This window comes from Sus scrofa, chromosome 15 (assembly GCF_054392235.1).
Source record: "Sus scrofa isolate SSC_HxYL_T2T_F1_AM1 chromosome 15, Sscrofa_HxYL_maternal_Yorkshire_Landrace_v2.0, whole genome shotgun sequence".
Classification (NCBI taxonomy): Eukaryota; Metazoa; Chordata; class Mammalia; order Artiodactyla; family Suidae; genus Sus; species Sus scrofa.
The window spans coordinates 87,190,763-87,206,339 of NC_139397.1; the positions used below are offsets into that span (position 1 = coordinate 87,190,763).

The 15,577-nt window shown below is 34.6% G+C and overlaps 1 protein-coding gene across 5 annotated transcripts in view; it reads right to left on the reverse strand.

Annotated features, from left to right (window-relative positions):
- Positions 1–12,400: 12,400 nt before the first annotated feature.
- SCN7A (sodium voltage-gated channel alpha subunit 7) overlaps positions 12,401–15,577 on the reverse strand; it is an 81,181-nt gene continuing 78,004 nt past the window's right edge. For all 5 annotated transcript variants that reach the window (XM_084999378.1, XM_084999376.1, XM_084999377.1 and 2 more), the window contains one exon: positions 12,401–15,289. In XM_084999378.1, coding sequence (XP_084855504.1) covers positions 14,223–15,289 — 1,067 coding nt within the window. In that variant the 3' untranslated portion in view covers positions 12,401–14,222. The remainder of the gene's footprint in view (positions 15,290–15,577) is intronic.

A 15,577-nucleotide genomic window follows, 5' to 3' on the forward strand; every position in this document is an offset into this window, starting at 1 on the left:
ATGCTTTTGTTTCCAAATAAAGACAAATTTACTTTACCTTTCTTTTTTTATTTCTTCTTTCATCTTCTTAGGTATGGCTTTCAACTTTCAAAAATTTGGAGGATTTTCCATATATTCATTTACTGATTTTCAGTTTAATTTTGATGGGGTCAGAAAACATATTTGTATAATTTTGATTCTTTTTCATTAGTTGAGATGTGTTTTATATCTCAGCTTATTGTGTCTGAGTGGATAATTCATTTGTTGCTAAAAAGAATCTGTATTCTGCTGTTGTTGGCAGAATGTTCTAAAATGTCAACAAGGTCAAGTTGTTTGTTTACATCTTCTACATTTTTTTCTAATTATCTGTTTACCTATTCTATCAAACACTGAAAGAGGGGTGTTAAAATCTGAGTATACTGTGGATTGCCAACTTTCCTTTCAGTTTTGCTTTATGTATTTTGAAGCTCTGCTATTGCATACATATGCATTTAGGACTGATATTTTCTTTGGATAATTTGACTCTTCTAATGCAAGAAAATATCTAACTTTATTTCTAGTATTATCTCTTTCAAATACAACTTATTTTTTATTTTAATAAATCAGTCTTTCTTTGGATTAGTGTCTGCATGATATATTTCATCCAAACTTTGAACTCTAATTTATTTGTATTTCCTTATTTAAATTGGATTTCATAATATTTTAAATTATATTTGATATATTTGTCTTTTAAATGTAATGTTTAGATCATTTACGCTTTATGTAACTATTGCTATAGTTGAATTTAAAGCAACCATCATGCTATCTTACTATTGGTTTCATCTGTTCTTTTTTGTTTGTTTTTCAAGTTTTCCTTCTTTATAAAAATTAGTACTTTTAAGATTCCATTATATTCCCTATTGTGGCTTTTTAACCTCTTTGTTTTATATTTTTAATGGTTATTTTACAATTTAGAATGTATTTCTTTAACTTATCACAGTATAACTTCACATAATATACCACTTCATGTATACAGTATAAAACCTATTCCCATATACTTCTATTTCCTAAATCATGTCCTTTTTGCTATGTTGTTATGCATTTTTATATACATATTACAAACAAATTACAAACAACATACATTATTATCTTGCTTTATACAGTTAATTTTTAAAATATTAAAGATGAGAAAACACATCCTTCATATTTATCCATATGTTTACAACTTCAAGTGCTCTTCATTCCATTGTTTAAAATCACATTTCAAATCTGATATCAATTTCTTTCTACCTGAAGAACTTCCTTTGACCTTGTAGTGAGCACTACTGGTGATATATTTATTTATCTTTATTTTGGCAGGATTACACATATATAAGATTGCTAGGTATTTGGCCATAGGTCACTGAGGCTCTTTTATTTTTTTCCCTTTCTGCATAGTTCTTATTCCATGTTTTCAAATTCACTGATCTCTTCTTTTGAAGTCTCTAATCTGCTGTTAAACTCATCTGGTTTATTTTTCATTTCAGATGATTTTTGTTAATCTCTATGACTTCTGTTTGGATAATTTTTTATCCAAGTTCTTCCATTCAATTTCTCTCCTTATTAAGCTATCTGTCCCTTTATAACCTTTTCCATAGTCATAATTTTTGGAATACCTATTTTAATATCAAAGTATGCTTATCTCATAATTAATGTTAAAACTGATTCTGTTTCTTTTTCCTTCTGCTCAAGAGCCACATTTTCCTGCTTCTTCCACTGTCTAAAAGTTTTGATTGGATACTAGTCATTATGAATAAAACATTACTGAGTGCTGTATTTTATTGTATTCTGTAGGAATGGCATTCACTTAAATTCCTTTCAAATTTGTTTAGTCTTTCAGAGTCTTGTATTAAAGTGTATTTAAGTCAGGTCTAGAGCAGCCTTTATACAAAGCATAGATTTGGGAACTTAGTTGTCTCAAGACCCGTTCTATCAAATATTATCATCTTTTTCTGACTATTGTTCAGTGTCTAAAAGTATTTCATACTAGTTATTTACAGTGAGATGGAAATTCCCACATTAATCTTTCATAAATGTAAACAGAAGATCCTGACTTTAATTTTAAACAACCTTAAATAAATCCCTCTTCCCCAATTATTGCTCCTCACATTAATGACAGCTCAGAATTTAATTTTTTCTCTTCTATATTAGCATATTTAATTTTCATGCATTAAACCAAGCTGAATTAACTAAGGTGTAAAGAATATAACCATAACAGAATAATGATATAAACAAAATTTTCTACAAACAGTCAGCAACATAGACTCTCTAGAGCACCTAGATGAATTACTCTAATTTCAAAAAGAAAGAGTTAATCTATATAGTTAATACTATATAGGACTTATTGATAACATAAGAGCCACTGAGATAAAACAATATTAAAAAATATAGAAGTTACTATAATGTTGTCTTATAATTACCAATAAATGCTTACTATAATAATAAAATTTATGGTCTAGTTATGATAGTATACCACATTTCCATGTTCTTGCTGAAGAAGATTTGTATGACGAGGCAAGAGGCTTCAATCTGTAGTATATGACTTGGCCTTGGGGGCCATCCACCCTCTCCCCACCAAGAGCAGCAATTAACCTTAACCAATTTTGTTGGTAATTTAGGCAAATGCACAAGGGTTGTTATGTTGTAGGTGTAACACACAGTCTGAGATTGGGCCAAAAAAAAAATGTGTCCACTATTTTTTTTTCACCTAAAACAGTAAAAGGTAATGTGATCATATCAGAGATTAATGATGGCTATTCCAGGAAGGTGCTTAGAGGCTCCTGACATTTCTTGACATTGGTATTAAGAAAATGGACGAGAGTGGATTCATATCCTGTAAGCTGTTGATAGCAATCAACAATCAACACTGCCTCACAAGCACTTACACAGTTATAAGCCATCCTCATGATAAGCTACTTTTGCTTTTCACATACTCTAGGGTGGATGAATTGTTCTGGATTTTCATACTTGTGGGTTTAAAATATTTTATATTTCTGTTTAATACTACAATTTTGATTATTGCTACCATTTACATGGGTTTTCAGTAGAAAACAACACAGGTCAATGCAAGCTAATGCACATACAATCGATGTCTTGCAAGCTTTTAATAACACTTTCTTCCAGTACAGATCAATTGCTAATGAAGGTATCCAATTACTTTCCTTGGAGTGTGTTTGGGAATAGCATTAACTGAAGAGATCTTGATATGGCCACCTGTTTATACCTATGCATTATTTATGAGACCTTTCATGTGTGCATCAAATGCTGCAACATCAGAGATGCCCAGCAGACCTTGGCTGGTTTTGCTTGGGTTGCACTGCAGTAGCATTTTTGTGTGCACTAGAAGGATGCAGTGCTTTCTTCTGCAGAAAGCAATGTGAGGACAAAGAAATATGTTTAATAATTTAAGGTTCGGGAAAAAAACAGACATCTTAGAGATGATTCTTAGTCACCATTGATGTAAAATACATCAACACATCTCCTTTATCAAACTGATGCTACGACTGCCATCTCGCTTGCCCTAAATATGTCAGTGCTTCTCCTTGATCTAAAAACTTCACTCAGCTAAAAGAAAGAATACTTTCCTTCACCAGAACTATCAAGCATGATTGATAGAACAATTAGAAAAAAATAATTATTCAGTAAAAAAGATAGCTCTTTCATGTACTTTAACAGTATGATGCAACCAATGATCAAAAAAGCATTGCTACTTCACAAGGCACTATTTTATGGTATTTTAATGATAGTTTCCCTCCAATTCAGTTTAGAATTCTGGGGAAGAATCCTAAGCAAAATGTGAATGTCAGTGTAGGGTTGGAAACTATTGCCTGTAATACTCGTATGGCTAAAAAAGAGCCAATTATAATGGGAAATTATTAGACTGCTGTACTCTCTCTTTCACTACTGTATAACAGTTAGATTGACACTTGAGAGAATATGATTCTGCTATATTGGTGTTTTTTTTTTTTTTTTTTTTTTTTTTTAGCGATTTGGGCCTTTGCCTGGAAATTTCAGAAAGAGGTTTGGGTCATCCCCAAGGTTCTTATTTTCTTCACAGCTTAAGGAAAGGAGACAAAATTTGATCTGTTACCAGCTACTTTATGATTACATGAACTAGGTTCTTCTATCTTGCTTATCATTTGTTGGTTGTTGGCCTTCCTTATTTCTTAACAGATGGCCCACCTTTCATCCATCTTCCAGTCAATGGAAAGAAAAAGGATAGAATATAGTTACATGGCCAGCCTTAACTGAGAAAAAAAAAGGTTATAAAATATAGTATTTATTCCAGAAGGCCATGTATGTAGCTAAGAATCAAAAATGCTATTACCATGTAAGAATGGAAGAACAAGTTTTGGGGAACAAATAGTCATTTATGACATACTCAGTCTGCTTAACGATGAGACATAGTTAGAAAATAAACCTTTATCAAAAGCTTACATTTATTAAAAGTAATTTAGTGAACAGTTTTCATTGTTGTGCCTGAATTGTCTGCAGTTTTGCTCCTCAGAGTATGGCGCCCATTTGGAAAGGTGGCAGATATCTCTGTTTCTACTAGATGGACTAGAAACTTTGAAAGCATTAGGATTCAATATTTTTGGTGATGGATTTTCAAGTGCTCAGGCTTGGTTGTGACAGCAAAAATGTGATTTTCTGAGCAGAGGGTTTTCAAATAATTGGGAATTGAAGCAAGAGAGGAAGAAGAATTGGGCCGAAACTTGAAAATATTGTTTATCATAATGTGTGCATATTGCTAATGTGTGGTGAGATCAAGTCCTAGGGTGATATCAGTTTAGTAGCTGTGGTATACTTACTTCCATTAGTCATTTGAGTTGCAGTATATACCACTTTCAATTATTTTCATATCACTTTATGGTCTATTGACCCACCTAGATAGCAACTTCTTGAGGTTTAGAGTCTATTATTTCACTTGGTTTTTGTACCTAAATATCCAACTTGGAAACAAGAACAGACTGGTTTATTGGTGTATATGGGACAGTATATACTATAAGAATTTTTTTTTTTTAAGTCTGAACCCACTGCATATGGAAGTTCCCAGGCTAGGGAGTTGAATTGGAGTTGTGGCTGCTGGTCTATGTGACTTACACCACAGCTCATGGCAATGTCAGATCCTTAACCCACTGAGCAAGACCAGGGATTGAATACACATCCTCATGGATACTAGTTGGGTTCAGTAACCATTGAGCCAAGATGGGAACTCCTATGCTATAAGAATTTTAACACAGAAAGAAAATGAGACTCTATTTTGCATATTTTCAGATACTATTTGATATCAGTTCAGGATTTTTTCCCCACCCTTTTACATTTTGCTTCTGTCCTTCCTCACTTCTGCACATTCAGGCAGTGAGCTGATTTCTTCTTCTAAACCTAGGTCAATTTTGTGTCAAGACGGAAACAAATAGCCCCTGGAATTCCCATCATGGCACAGTGGTTAACGAATCCGACTAGCAACTATGAGGTTGCGGGTTTGATCCCTGGCCTTGCTTAAGAAGGATTGGCATTGCTGTGAGCTATGGTGTAGGTCACAGACATGGCTCAGATCCTGAGTTGTTGTTGCTGTGGTGTAGGCTGGTTGCTACAGCTTTGATTAGACCCCTAGCCTGGGAACCTCCATATGCTGCAGGAGCGGCCCTAGAAAAGGCAAAAAGACAAAAAAAAAAAAAAAAAAAAAAAAAAAAAAGACGCAAATAGCCTCTAAGTACTCTGGCCTTTATTTTTGAAAAACTTAGATCGTTAGGAAAACTTACAGGTTTTAGGTAAGTTTCAGATAGAAGCAAAACATCTTGAAAATGTTTTCTTCAGACTGGAAAAAATATTCTATATTGAAAGGCAAAGGAGTGCTTATTTCATGGCAGAGCCATGGAGGGAGATGGGTGTAAAGACCACAACAATTCATTGTACAAATCTGGCCACACATCACTTCTTCCCAAACTTTGCTTGCCCAGCCCTCCTATATCCAACTTTCCTCTCCTAATTCCTTTGTTCTCAGAACCAAATATTTTCTCTATTGTTCTTAGCAATCTGTTTAGCTGTGGTTCCAAGCTTGTCAACACACTCAGCAAAATAGGAGCATCATAGGGGTACTCTATAATAATCTCTTCCTTCCTTCCTCCCTCCCTTCCTTCCTTTTCTTAAAAAAACAAATAAATTTAATTTAAAAAATTAAAAAAGTAAAATAGAGAAATAAGATTTAAGCTTATTTTGGGGACAATTAATATAGAAGATGGTTGTTTGCAAGCCTCCGAGAGCACAGAGCAAGGAGAAAGCTGCAGAGTGGCTTTGGCAGTGCAAAGGAAAGCTCTCTTCAGTACAGTTGACAATTCATGGTCACAAATACATTCATTTTTGACAAATTTCATTTACTCCTAGATTAGGGATATCTAATAGAATTTGCTGAGATGATGGGAATATAGCAAATTTGTACTGTCTAATATGGTAGACTGTAGACACAGGTATTTATTTAGAAAATAAATATTAATTTTATTTACTTTTTTGCAAATTTAAACAACTACATGTGGCTAATGGCTACCATATTGGCAGTGTATATTTAGATAACAGTTTATTAAAATTTAGTGTATTGTAGAATCACCTGAAGGGCTAAATTCAGATTCAGAACTTGGCTTATTGAATTTGCATTTCTGAGAAGTTCCTGAATAATTTTGATACTGCTAGCCTGTGGAACACATCTTGAGAACCAGTGCTCTGGATCAGAATTTATTCATGCAAAAAAAAAAAGATTTTAATTCTGATGATCTCATTCTATTTTTATTACTATTTCTTATTCTTTGTTTTAAATAGTGATGCTTTATTAATAATGATAATTCTAAGCATCCTGATTAGTGACATTATAATTTTAAACTACTTTTAATATTTAGTACTTAGTGCTAATTTTATAGTATTTTTAGTATTTATACTAATACCGTATTTATATGTAGCCCATTAAACTGATGCCTTATTTATGTGATATTGAAAATGAGATATTCTACATGTCAGCTTTCCCTTTAATAGTTTAAATAGAACTATAAAAAATATGTCATGAGACTTAGATGTTATAAAGTATATTTTCTTGACAATGGTGCAAAAAATAATCACAGAAAGACCCTGAGGGTAGTAAGAAGGCAGCTAGCTGGTTTGAGACCCCAGGACAGAGAAACAATACAGGGAAGGACATCTTGTATCCCAACACTCCACAGCAGAAGAACTCATGTTTGATCTAAAACCAGAAGGCAGCCCAGGTAGGCTCATTCTTCCCCTGGATCAAAGGGAGATCCCCTGGCAATACTAGACAAGCCTAAACTACTGACAAGGAGGATCTCTTGAGAGACCTATCAAAAATAAGGTGGGCCTGAGATTTCTCTTTTCTGGAGAAGCGGGTGGGTGGAACTGACCACAGAGACCCAGCTGCAGCAGGTGGCCTATCCAGAAAGACTCTCTGATCCAGAGGCCCACCTGAGACTCTCCTTCTCTGCCTAGAGACACCAGAATGGGTGGGGGAAACAGCAAGGAGGATGCAGCCACAAGTAAGCCAGTCCAGAAAGTTTTGTCCTCCTGAGCTATTAATAGAGGGCTCCTTTTCCCCTCCTAGGTTGTCTGGCCTGTAGAAATCTCTTTCAGTCCCTCAAGCAGCACTAGCAGGGACCGGGGCGAGCCAAAGCCACATTAGGAAGACTAAAATCATGTCTTAAAGGCTCTGAAAATTAAACTACCTTGAGAACCACAGCCCACAAAAATAGGCCAAGACCTATGAGATAAACCTAAAAAGTGTGATTAACAGCTAAAATGAAAGACATAAGCAGGGTCCAGAATCTCCTAACAAAATAGACAAAAATATCTAGAGTATGGTTAAGAAAATAAAAACACTCAAATACCAAGAACTAAAAAAAAAATCACAACTTGAAGGACAAAAGACACTAATCCCAAGATGAATCAAATGTTGGAATTATCTGAGAAATATTTTTTTAAATCCTTTATAACAGTGATTCAATAATGGAAACAAATTAAAAGACAGAAAATCACTGCAAAGAAATAGATTTTTATAAGAAAAAGTTAGTGGAATTATAGAACTGAAAAATATAATAACAGGAATTTCAAAAACTCAATAGATGTGCTCAATGATAGAGTGATGATGAGGGAGAAATATCAGTAAACTTAAGTACAGAACAATACAATTCACTCAATCTTAACAGAGAGAAAAAAGACTGTAAAAACAAATAAGAAAATGAACAGAACCTCAGGAACCTGTAAGACAATAGTAAAAGAGCCATCATTCATATCAGTATATTCTCAGAATGAAAGGAGAAAAAAATGGGGCTGAAAAGTTATTTGAAGAAGTATTGGCTGAAAATGTCATAAATTTGGTTAAAGACACAAAGCTATAGTTCCAAGAAGCTGAGTGAATGCTAAATAGGATAAACACAAAGAAATCCATGCCAAGGATAAGATGCAATGAACAATTTTGAAAACTAAAAGCTAAAAAATATTGAAAGCAGCTATAGGGAGATGACATTATTACCTATAGTAGAATATCATTCAGATGATAATGGTTTTCCCATGTGAGGTCATGGAAGCCACAAGGAAGTGGCACAATATTCCTCAAGTGTTAAAGGAAAAGAACTGTCAACCACAAATTCTATGTCCTGTGAATTTATCCTTCAGGAATGAAAAAGAAATAAGACATTCCTAGAGGAAGGAGCTAGAAGAATTTGTTATTAGCAGATATATTATTTTTTAAAATTTAGTAATATATTCTATTTAACCCAATATAAAATGTTATCATTTCAACATATAAAAATATAAAAATACTAAACAGAAATAAAATCTCTTACTTTTAAAGATTGACTAGGCAAAATTCTTCCAACAGAAAATAATTGATAAAAAGAAGAAATGATGGACCATCAGGAAGGAAAGAGGGATAATGCAAAGAGCAGAAATATGGGCACATACAAGGGACAATTCTCTTTTCCTCATGAGTGTTAAAACCATATTTGATGACTGGAACAGAAATTATAGCACCCTCTGATTCCCATGACCATAGATAGCACTTTAAAGTGAAGATAAAGGGATTTAAATTAGACTGAGTTTCCACACTTCAAAGTGGCAAAATGCTGATAACTGTATAAATTGTAATTGACAGATATATAGATAAGTAGATATGGTAATATTCAGAAAAAAACTCTACCAGAAATATACAAAGAGACATACTTAAAAGCACTGTGAATAAATTAAGATGGTCTCCTAAAATATGTTCAGAAATGTGCAGGAAAGTAAGAAAAGAGAACCAGAGCAATGAGACTGGAGGAAACAAATATAAAACAAATATTAAATGGCAAACTTAAGTGCTACTATATCAATAATTACCTCAAATATAAATGGTCTAAATATACCAATTAAAAGTGGACTAAAATATGACCCAGTCATATAGTGCTTACAAGAAATCCACTTTAAATTCAGTGACATATGTCTGCTGAAAGTAAATGGAGGGAAAAAAAGAAAGATTCCCTTCACCAATGCATAGGCTTCATCCAATTCTTTGAGGGCCTGGATAAAACAACAAGGTAGAGGAAGCCTAAGTTCTCTCTCTGTGTCCTTGAGCTAGGACATCTATCTTCTCCTGATCTTGGACATTGGATTTCTTGGTTCCGGGACCTTTAGATTCAGATCCTGAGACATATACCAGTGTCCCTCTCCAATTCTTAGGCCTTCAGCCTTGAACTAGAAGATACATCATGGCTTCTCTGGTTCTCAGTTCTTTGTATTTGGACTAAACTGTACTGCTAGCTTTTCTGGTTCTCCAGCTTGCACAGAGCATATCTCAGATTTTATAATTGTGTCAACGAATTGCTTTGATAATTAATCTCCTCTTGTATATCTCTGTGTATCCTATTAGTTCCTTTTCTCTGGAGAACCTTGACTAATACCTTTTTAAGGACAAAGGCAATCTTATTTATCTCTAAATTGCTATGCCTAATATCTAGGAAGTACTCAACAGATTTTTTTTATGAAAGGAAAGATGGGAAGGATAAAAGAAGGGAAGAAAAGTGTTGAAATTTTGTGTTATTGGAGACTTTTAACTTATGGGTCATTTGAAGATGTTACCTTTAAGTGGTCTAGCCTGGAATCTAGGTATAGGGGTGATATGCCACCTGGATGGTTAATAGAGGAAATAGCTGGAGTTGAGAGGAACCCCTTTGAGATGATTTGTAATTTTGAAGTCAATGAAGATAAGAGGTTTACTTACACATAAGGAGATGATTAAGTGTCTGACCCTCACAGTTTTAGGTTATCTAATATAAAGATGAAAATCCCCACCATTGGAGTAAAGACTTGGTTATTCACTGGGACACTTGATTGAGTGTTAGAATTGAGAAGGTGGACCTGGGATTCATTGAAAGGAACTGTTAATGTAGGAGAGGGTTCAAGAATCAAAGGACAAATTAAAGCATGTCTGGGAAGGGATTCAGGGTGCCCAGAGTAATTCCCCTCCAGTTTTCTGTCCAAACTGGGAAATTGGTATCCTCTTGTTGATTCCCCTCTCTAGCTTGAAGAACTAGAAACTGGAACCTTAGGTTTCATCTCCATGATGAACTCCTTTCTTTAAAACTGTCTCTGTGTTGAATACAGTGTCCTTCTCTGATAAAAACTTTATCTTCAGAATAAACTTTACTAATCCTCACTTTACTAACATCGCCTGTAATTTCTAATGCAGAATCCCCATCATTCTTTCCTATGCACATATTAGTTTATATGACTATTATAAAAAGGTCCATATATTATATCCAACTGTAAAGTTATGTTTCCCCCAGCAGTAAGTTCTTTTGTCTCAGATTTACCTTTGTATGGCTTTGTATATATGTATGAATATATGTGTGTTTGCATGTATATCTATCCAGGCTCTGGGTTTACCTCTAGTATCTAGCATTTGATAAATGTTGAATGAGAACAACTTCTACATTTTATCCTTTGTGCCTTTCCTTTTTCCAGAGGTCATCACCACTTTTAAAATTCCGTTAGGGAGTTCCTGTCGTGGCTCAGCAGTTAACAAAGCTGACTAGCATCCATGAGGACGCGGGTTCGACCACTTGCCTTGCTCAGTGGGTTAAGGATCTGGCATGAGGGTGAGCTGTGGTGTAGGTCGCAAACGCGGCTGGAATCCTGTGTTGCTGTGCATGTGATGTACTGCCTGCAGCTACAGCTCCGATTCGACTCCTAGCCTGGGAACCTCCATATGTCACGGGTGTGGCCCTAAAAAGGCAAAAAAAAAAAAAAAAAAAAAAAAAAAAGGGGGGGGGAGCAAAAATAAAATGAAGTAAAATAAAATAAAATAATAATCCCTTCACAGGAGTGAGGGTGTGGGGCTGGAGATTAGGGGTTTGGGTGTGGAGGGAGGGAGAGAGAAAGAAAGAGAGAAGAGGGAGGGGAGGAGGTTCCTTATCTCTGTACAAAAATTTAATTCATCTTATACTTCCTCTGTCTTTACCCAGGTCATTTATTAACAGATCATTATTGTAGAGTGTTGAAATATTAAGGCTCTGAAAATAGCCCTGGTTTGGGTCCCTGTCCTTGTTAATTACAAGTATCATATAAAAGCACTACCTTCTAAGCCTGCTTTTTCTATCTATAAATTGAGAATTAGCCTTACTTCATGAGTTGTGAATGCTGAGTTCATGCATGATAAATACTTAGCACAAGGCTGGACATAACAGTCTGCTCATAAATGGGAGCTATTTCTAATATCTTTAAAACTACTTTAAAGTGAATTATATTTATTAAAGAATAAAGAAAAATTTTAAAGAAGCAGGTATTGATAAATAGTACCATACCAATAAATTTAATTTCAGCATTATTTTCCACAAAGCAAATTCTAATAATATGAAGATACATCTAGTAAACTTAGGATTTAATTGAGGAGTGCTTTCTACATTTTGTCAGTGCGTTAAGAGTCTCTGGTAAGCTTCCTAAGATTTATTTATTTTACAAAATTAAGTTAATCCAAAGGAAGCACAAGCATTTTCAGTTTTAAATTTTGAGCCTAAATGAAAAAACTTTAATGTAAGGCTCATTTTAAAATGTTCTTCTTAGGGAGTTTCTGTTGTGGTTTAGCAGACACGAACCCTACTAGTATCCATGAGGACGCAGGTTCCATTCCTGGCCTGGCTCAGTGGGCTAAGGATCTGGTGTTGACTGTGAACTGTGGTATAAGTCACAGATGCAGCTCGGATCCTGCATTGCTGTGGCCATAAGCTGGTAGCTACAGCTCTGATTCGACTCCTAGCCTGGGAACTCCCATATACCACAGGTGTGGCCCTAAAAAGCAAAATAAAATAAAATAAAATATTCTTATTATACAAAGTTACAAACCTAATTTACCAAAGAAAAAGAACCAAAGTTTAGTGTGGTTAACAGGTTAGATTTATTATTTTCTTTAGTATCTAAAAAGTAGAATATATTGTAAGACTTTGTTAAAAATAATTCTTTACATAGTTTTTGGGAGGTTAATGGCAAATGATTTCAATTAAAAGATACAATTTTCAAACTAAAATCAGTTCATAATCTTTATGGAATTTACAGAAGCAAGTTAAGTTTAAATATTTGAAGCAGTTTCCACATCAAAGCATTTCCAAGAAATAGAAAACTGAGAAGCTTAGATAAAGCACTGGCTCTTACCATGCCCCTAAATTAGTACTGACTCCTCACTGGTCTCCAACACATGATGGAGAAGGGGAGGAGAGAAGGAAGGAACACTTATTGAAAGAAACAGAACCCTGAAATTACATTTGCTTGGGGGGGGGGTCCCCAAAGGCATCTTGGTCAGGTTAATACATTTCTGAGCAGCAGAAATAGATTATAATAGTTAAGGCTCAATCGGGATCATGCATTCATAATAAAATACAATTGCTGATATTTAAGTGATACTGAATGTCATACAACATATTTAAAACGTCATTTAAGTCAAGAGTATATATATTTTCTTTTTGAATCCTTTAGGACTTTGTAGGCACATTGAAATCAATCTTAATACAAATGGAAGAAATATCAGAATCTCAGACTACAGGGATGCAAGTGACTGCATTTTTATGCTTTCTTCATATTTGTGCCTATCCTTAAGAAACAATTTTACTAGTGAAAATTAATGTTTAGGACTTTAAAAATTTTCAAACATAAAACTTTTTACAGAGTTATTATGTACGTGATAAAAACAAACCAACAAAAAAAACTTGGAAAAATAAATCAGTGCAAACTAATTTGCATTCACTAACGTTATAAAACACCACAACCAATAAACTCACACTTTGATCTCCTATTTGAGTCCACATAGTTTTAGTGATCACTTTTTTCTCAAAGTTATAAAAAAAAATAAAGTACAGTGAAAAGTACTTTAAAGAGGCCACTGTTTCCCAATGAGAAATAAGAAAATTTAAAAAATGTAGACCATAACTATAGTTTCCTCTATGCTGATTATTGTAGGAATCCATTCTGTTAAAGAGCTGGACCTTAGCTGGAACTAGCCAAAGATAAGAAACCACAATGAAAAATGAAACAACCTTAATCCACAGTTATCAAAAAGAAAATAAAACAAAAGCAATCAGAAACAGAACTTAAGCTCTAATTAATCTTTTTCAAAAGTGGTTTGAATCACCCCAAGAGTCTGTGTGACTGATCTCCAAGGCACTTTCTAAGAACTGTATTTCTTCTTCCCCTGATTGCCATCTGTTTAGGCAAATTTATGATTTAATGGCTGGTAGCACTGTACAATTTTTTTTTTAAACACCACCCCACATTAAGAAAGTACTTGTTTATTTGGAACTTAAGTCCTATCAGTGGTGACTTGAATCTATCAAGTTAAAGCAGACATAAAATATATAAGAAAGTCCTTTTGCTACTAATTGCAGCCACTACCTCCCCCATCCTCCAGAAGAAGTGCATATCATGTAAGCCATACAGAGAAAACAAGCACTGGGTTATCAAATGACAATTTTAACCCAGTTTAACTCTCCAGTGATAGTAAGGGGTTGTCTTGGCTAGACTGAATATACAGAGGTAAAAGTGAACTGGGCATGGGATCTTGTGAGTACAAGATTATCTGCTATGGGTTGTAAACAATTGATTATTAAGTAAAATATTTTCTTTCTCTGATCTTTGCTTTTATTTCTGATTTAAATTTTTAACATTTGCAGGATATGCAAAGAAGGTGAAAAGATAGTGTGGGATTAGATTTGACTTTGAATTGTTGCCTTTCCCTCAGCCTTTTCAAAATCAGAATCTTCTTTGATAATCTGGACTTCCTTGTCATTGTCTATCACATGACTGTCTGGTGTGTTTCTGTCATTTTGCCTCAAACGGTAACTTTTATAAGCACGTTGAATGATAGTTGCTGAGACTGCCTCTTGTTTTCGTTTCAGAGTAGTTGTAATTGGCTCATATGTGATCTTAAAAGGGTTGGCTAACATAAACCCTGATTCTATCTCTGAAAGAACTTTCTCCATCTTCACATCTTTATCCATAACTCGCTTTGTTAAAGCAAGTAAGACATCAAGGCAATGAATTCTGTCCCCAACAGCCATGGGAAGATCCATGGCAACGAGTTGGCCCTTGTTTGGTTTTGCCATGAAAAGAGGAGGATCAAGAGCAGCTGCAAAATCGGAAAGCTTGCTAGAGTCTATATACTGGGTTCTATCAGGATCATACCTCTTCCATACCTGAAAGAATTTCCTAAAATCATCTTCACTCAATGTCTTGGCTTTTTTTTTAGAAGCAATATTTAAAAACTCCATGACAGCAACAATGTACATGTTTATAATGATCAGCCATGATATGAGGATATAACTGACAAAATAAATAATCCCAACTGTGGGGTTACCACAGTCTCCTCTAACCTGAGTCCCAGGATTAATTTTATCAGGATCACAGTCAGACCATTTGCTGTTGAAAATTGCATCAAGCATTTGATCCCAACCAGAAAATACTGTAACTTGGAAAAGACAGAGCATACTGCTGCCAAAGGTTTCAAAGTTGGACACATCATTAATTCCACCTCCCTTTTTAACATAGGCAAAACTGTACATTCCGAAGATGGCGTAGACAAACATGACCAGGAAGATGAGAAGACTGATGTTCAACAATGCGGGGAGTGACAGCATCAAAGGAAGCAGCAGATCATGGAACATCTTTGGTCCTTTCTCAGGACGCAGGATGTGGATGATCCGTGAGAGAAGTATCAGTTGCACAAGGGAAGGAGGTACAAGGTAATATCCTACCGTCAGAGGCAGAAATAGTCCTGGATAGAGGGAAAGCAGGCCATATAATTATTTAGAGGAATATAAATTATTTCACATTTCATTGGTTTTGTCCTATATGCTAAAGTAATCTTATTAATCCTTCCAATATAACATTTAGCACATATGAAAGTTTGGGATAGCCAAATACTAACTGTGGCAATGCTCAGAGTATCTAGCAAAATTTGGAAGGGAATTATTTCTACCATCATTTTAAGAGTATTATCAGTCAAGCACTTCAGGAATCACAGATAGAATGAATCCATAATATAGAACAGTAGTCATATTTT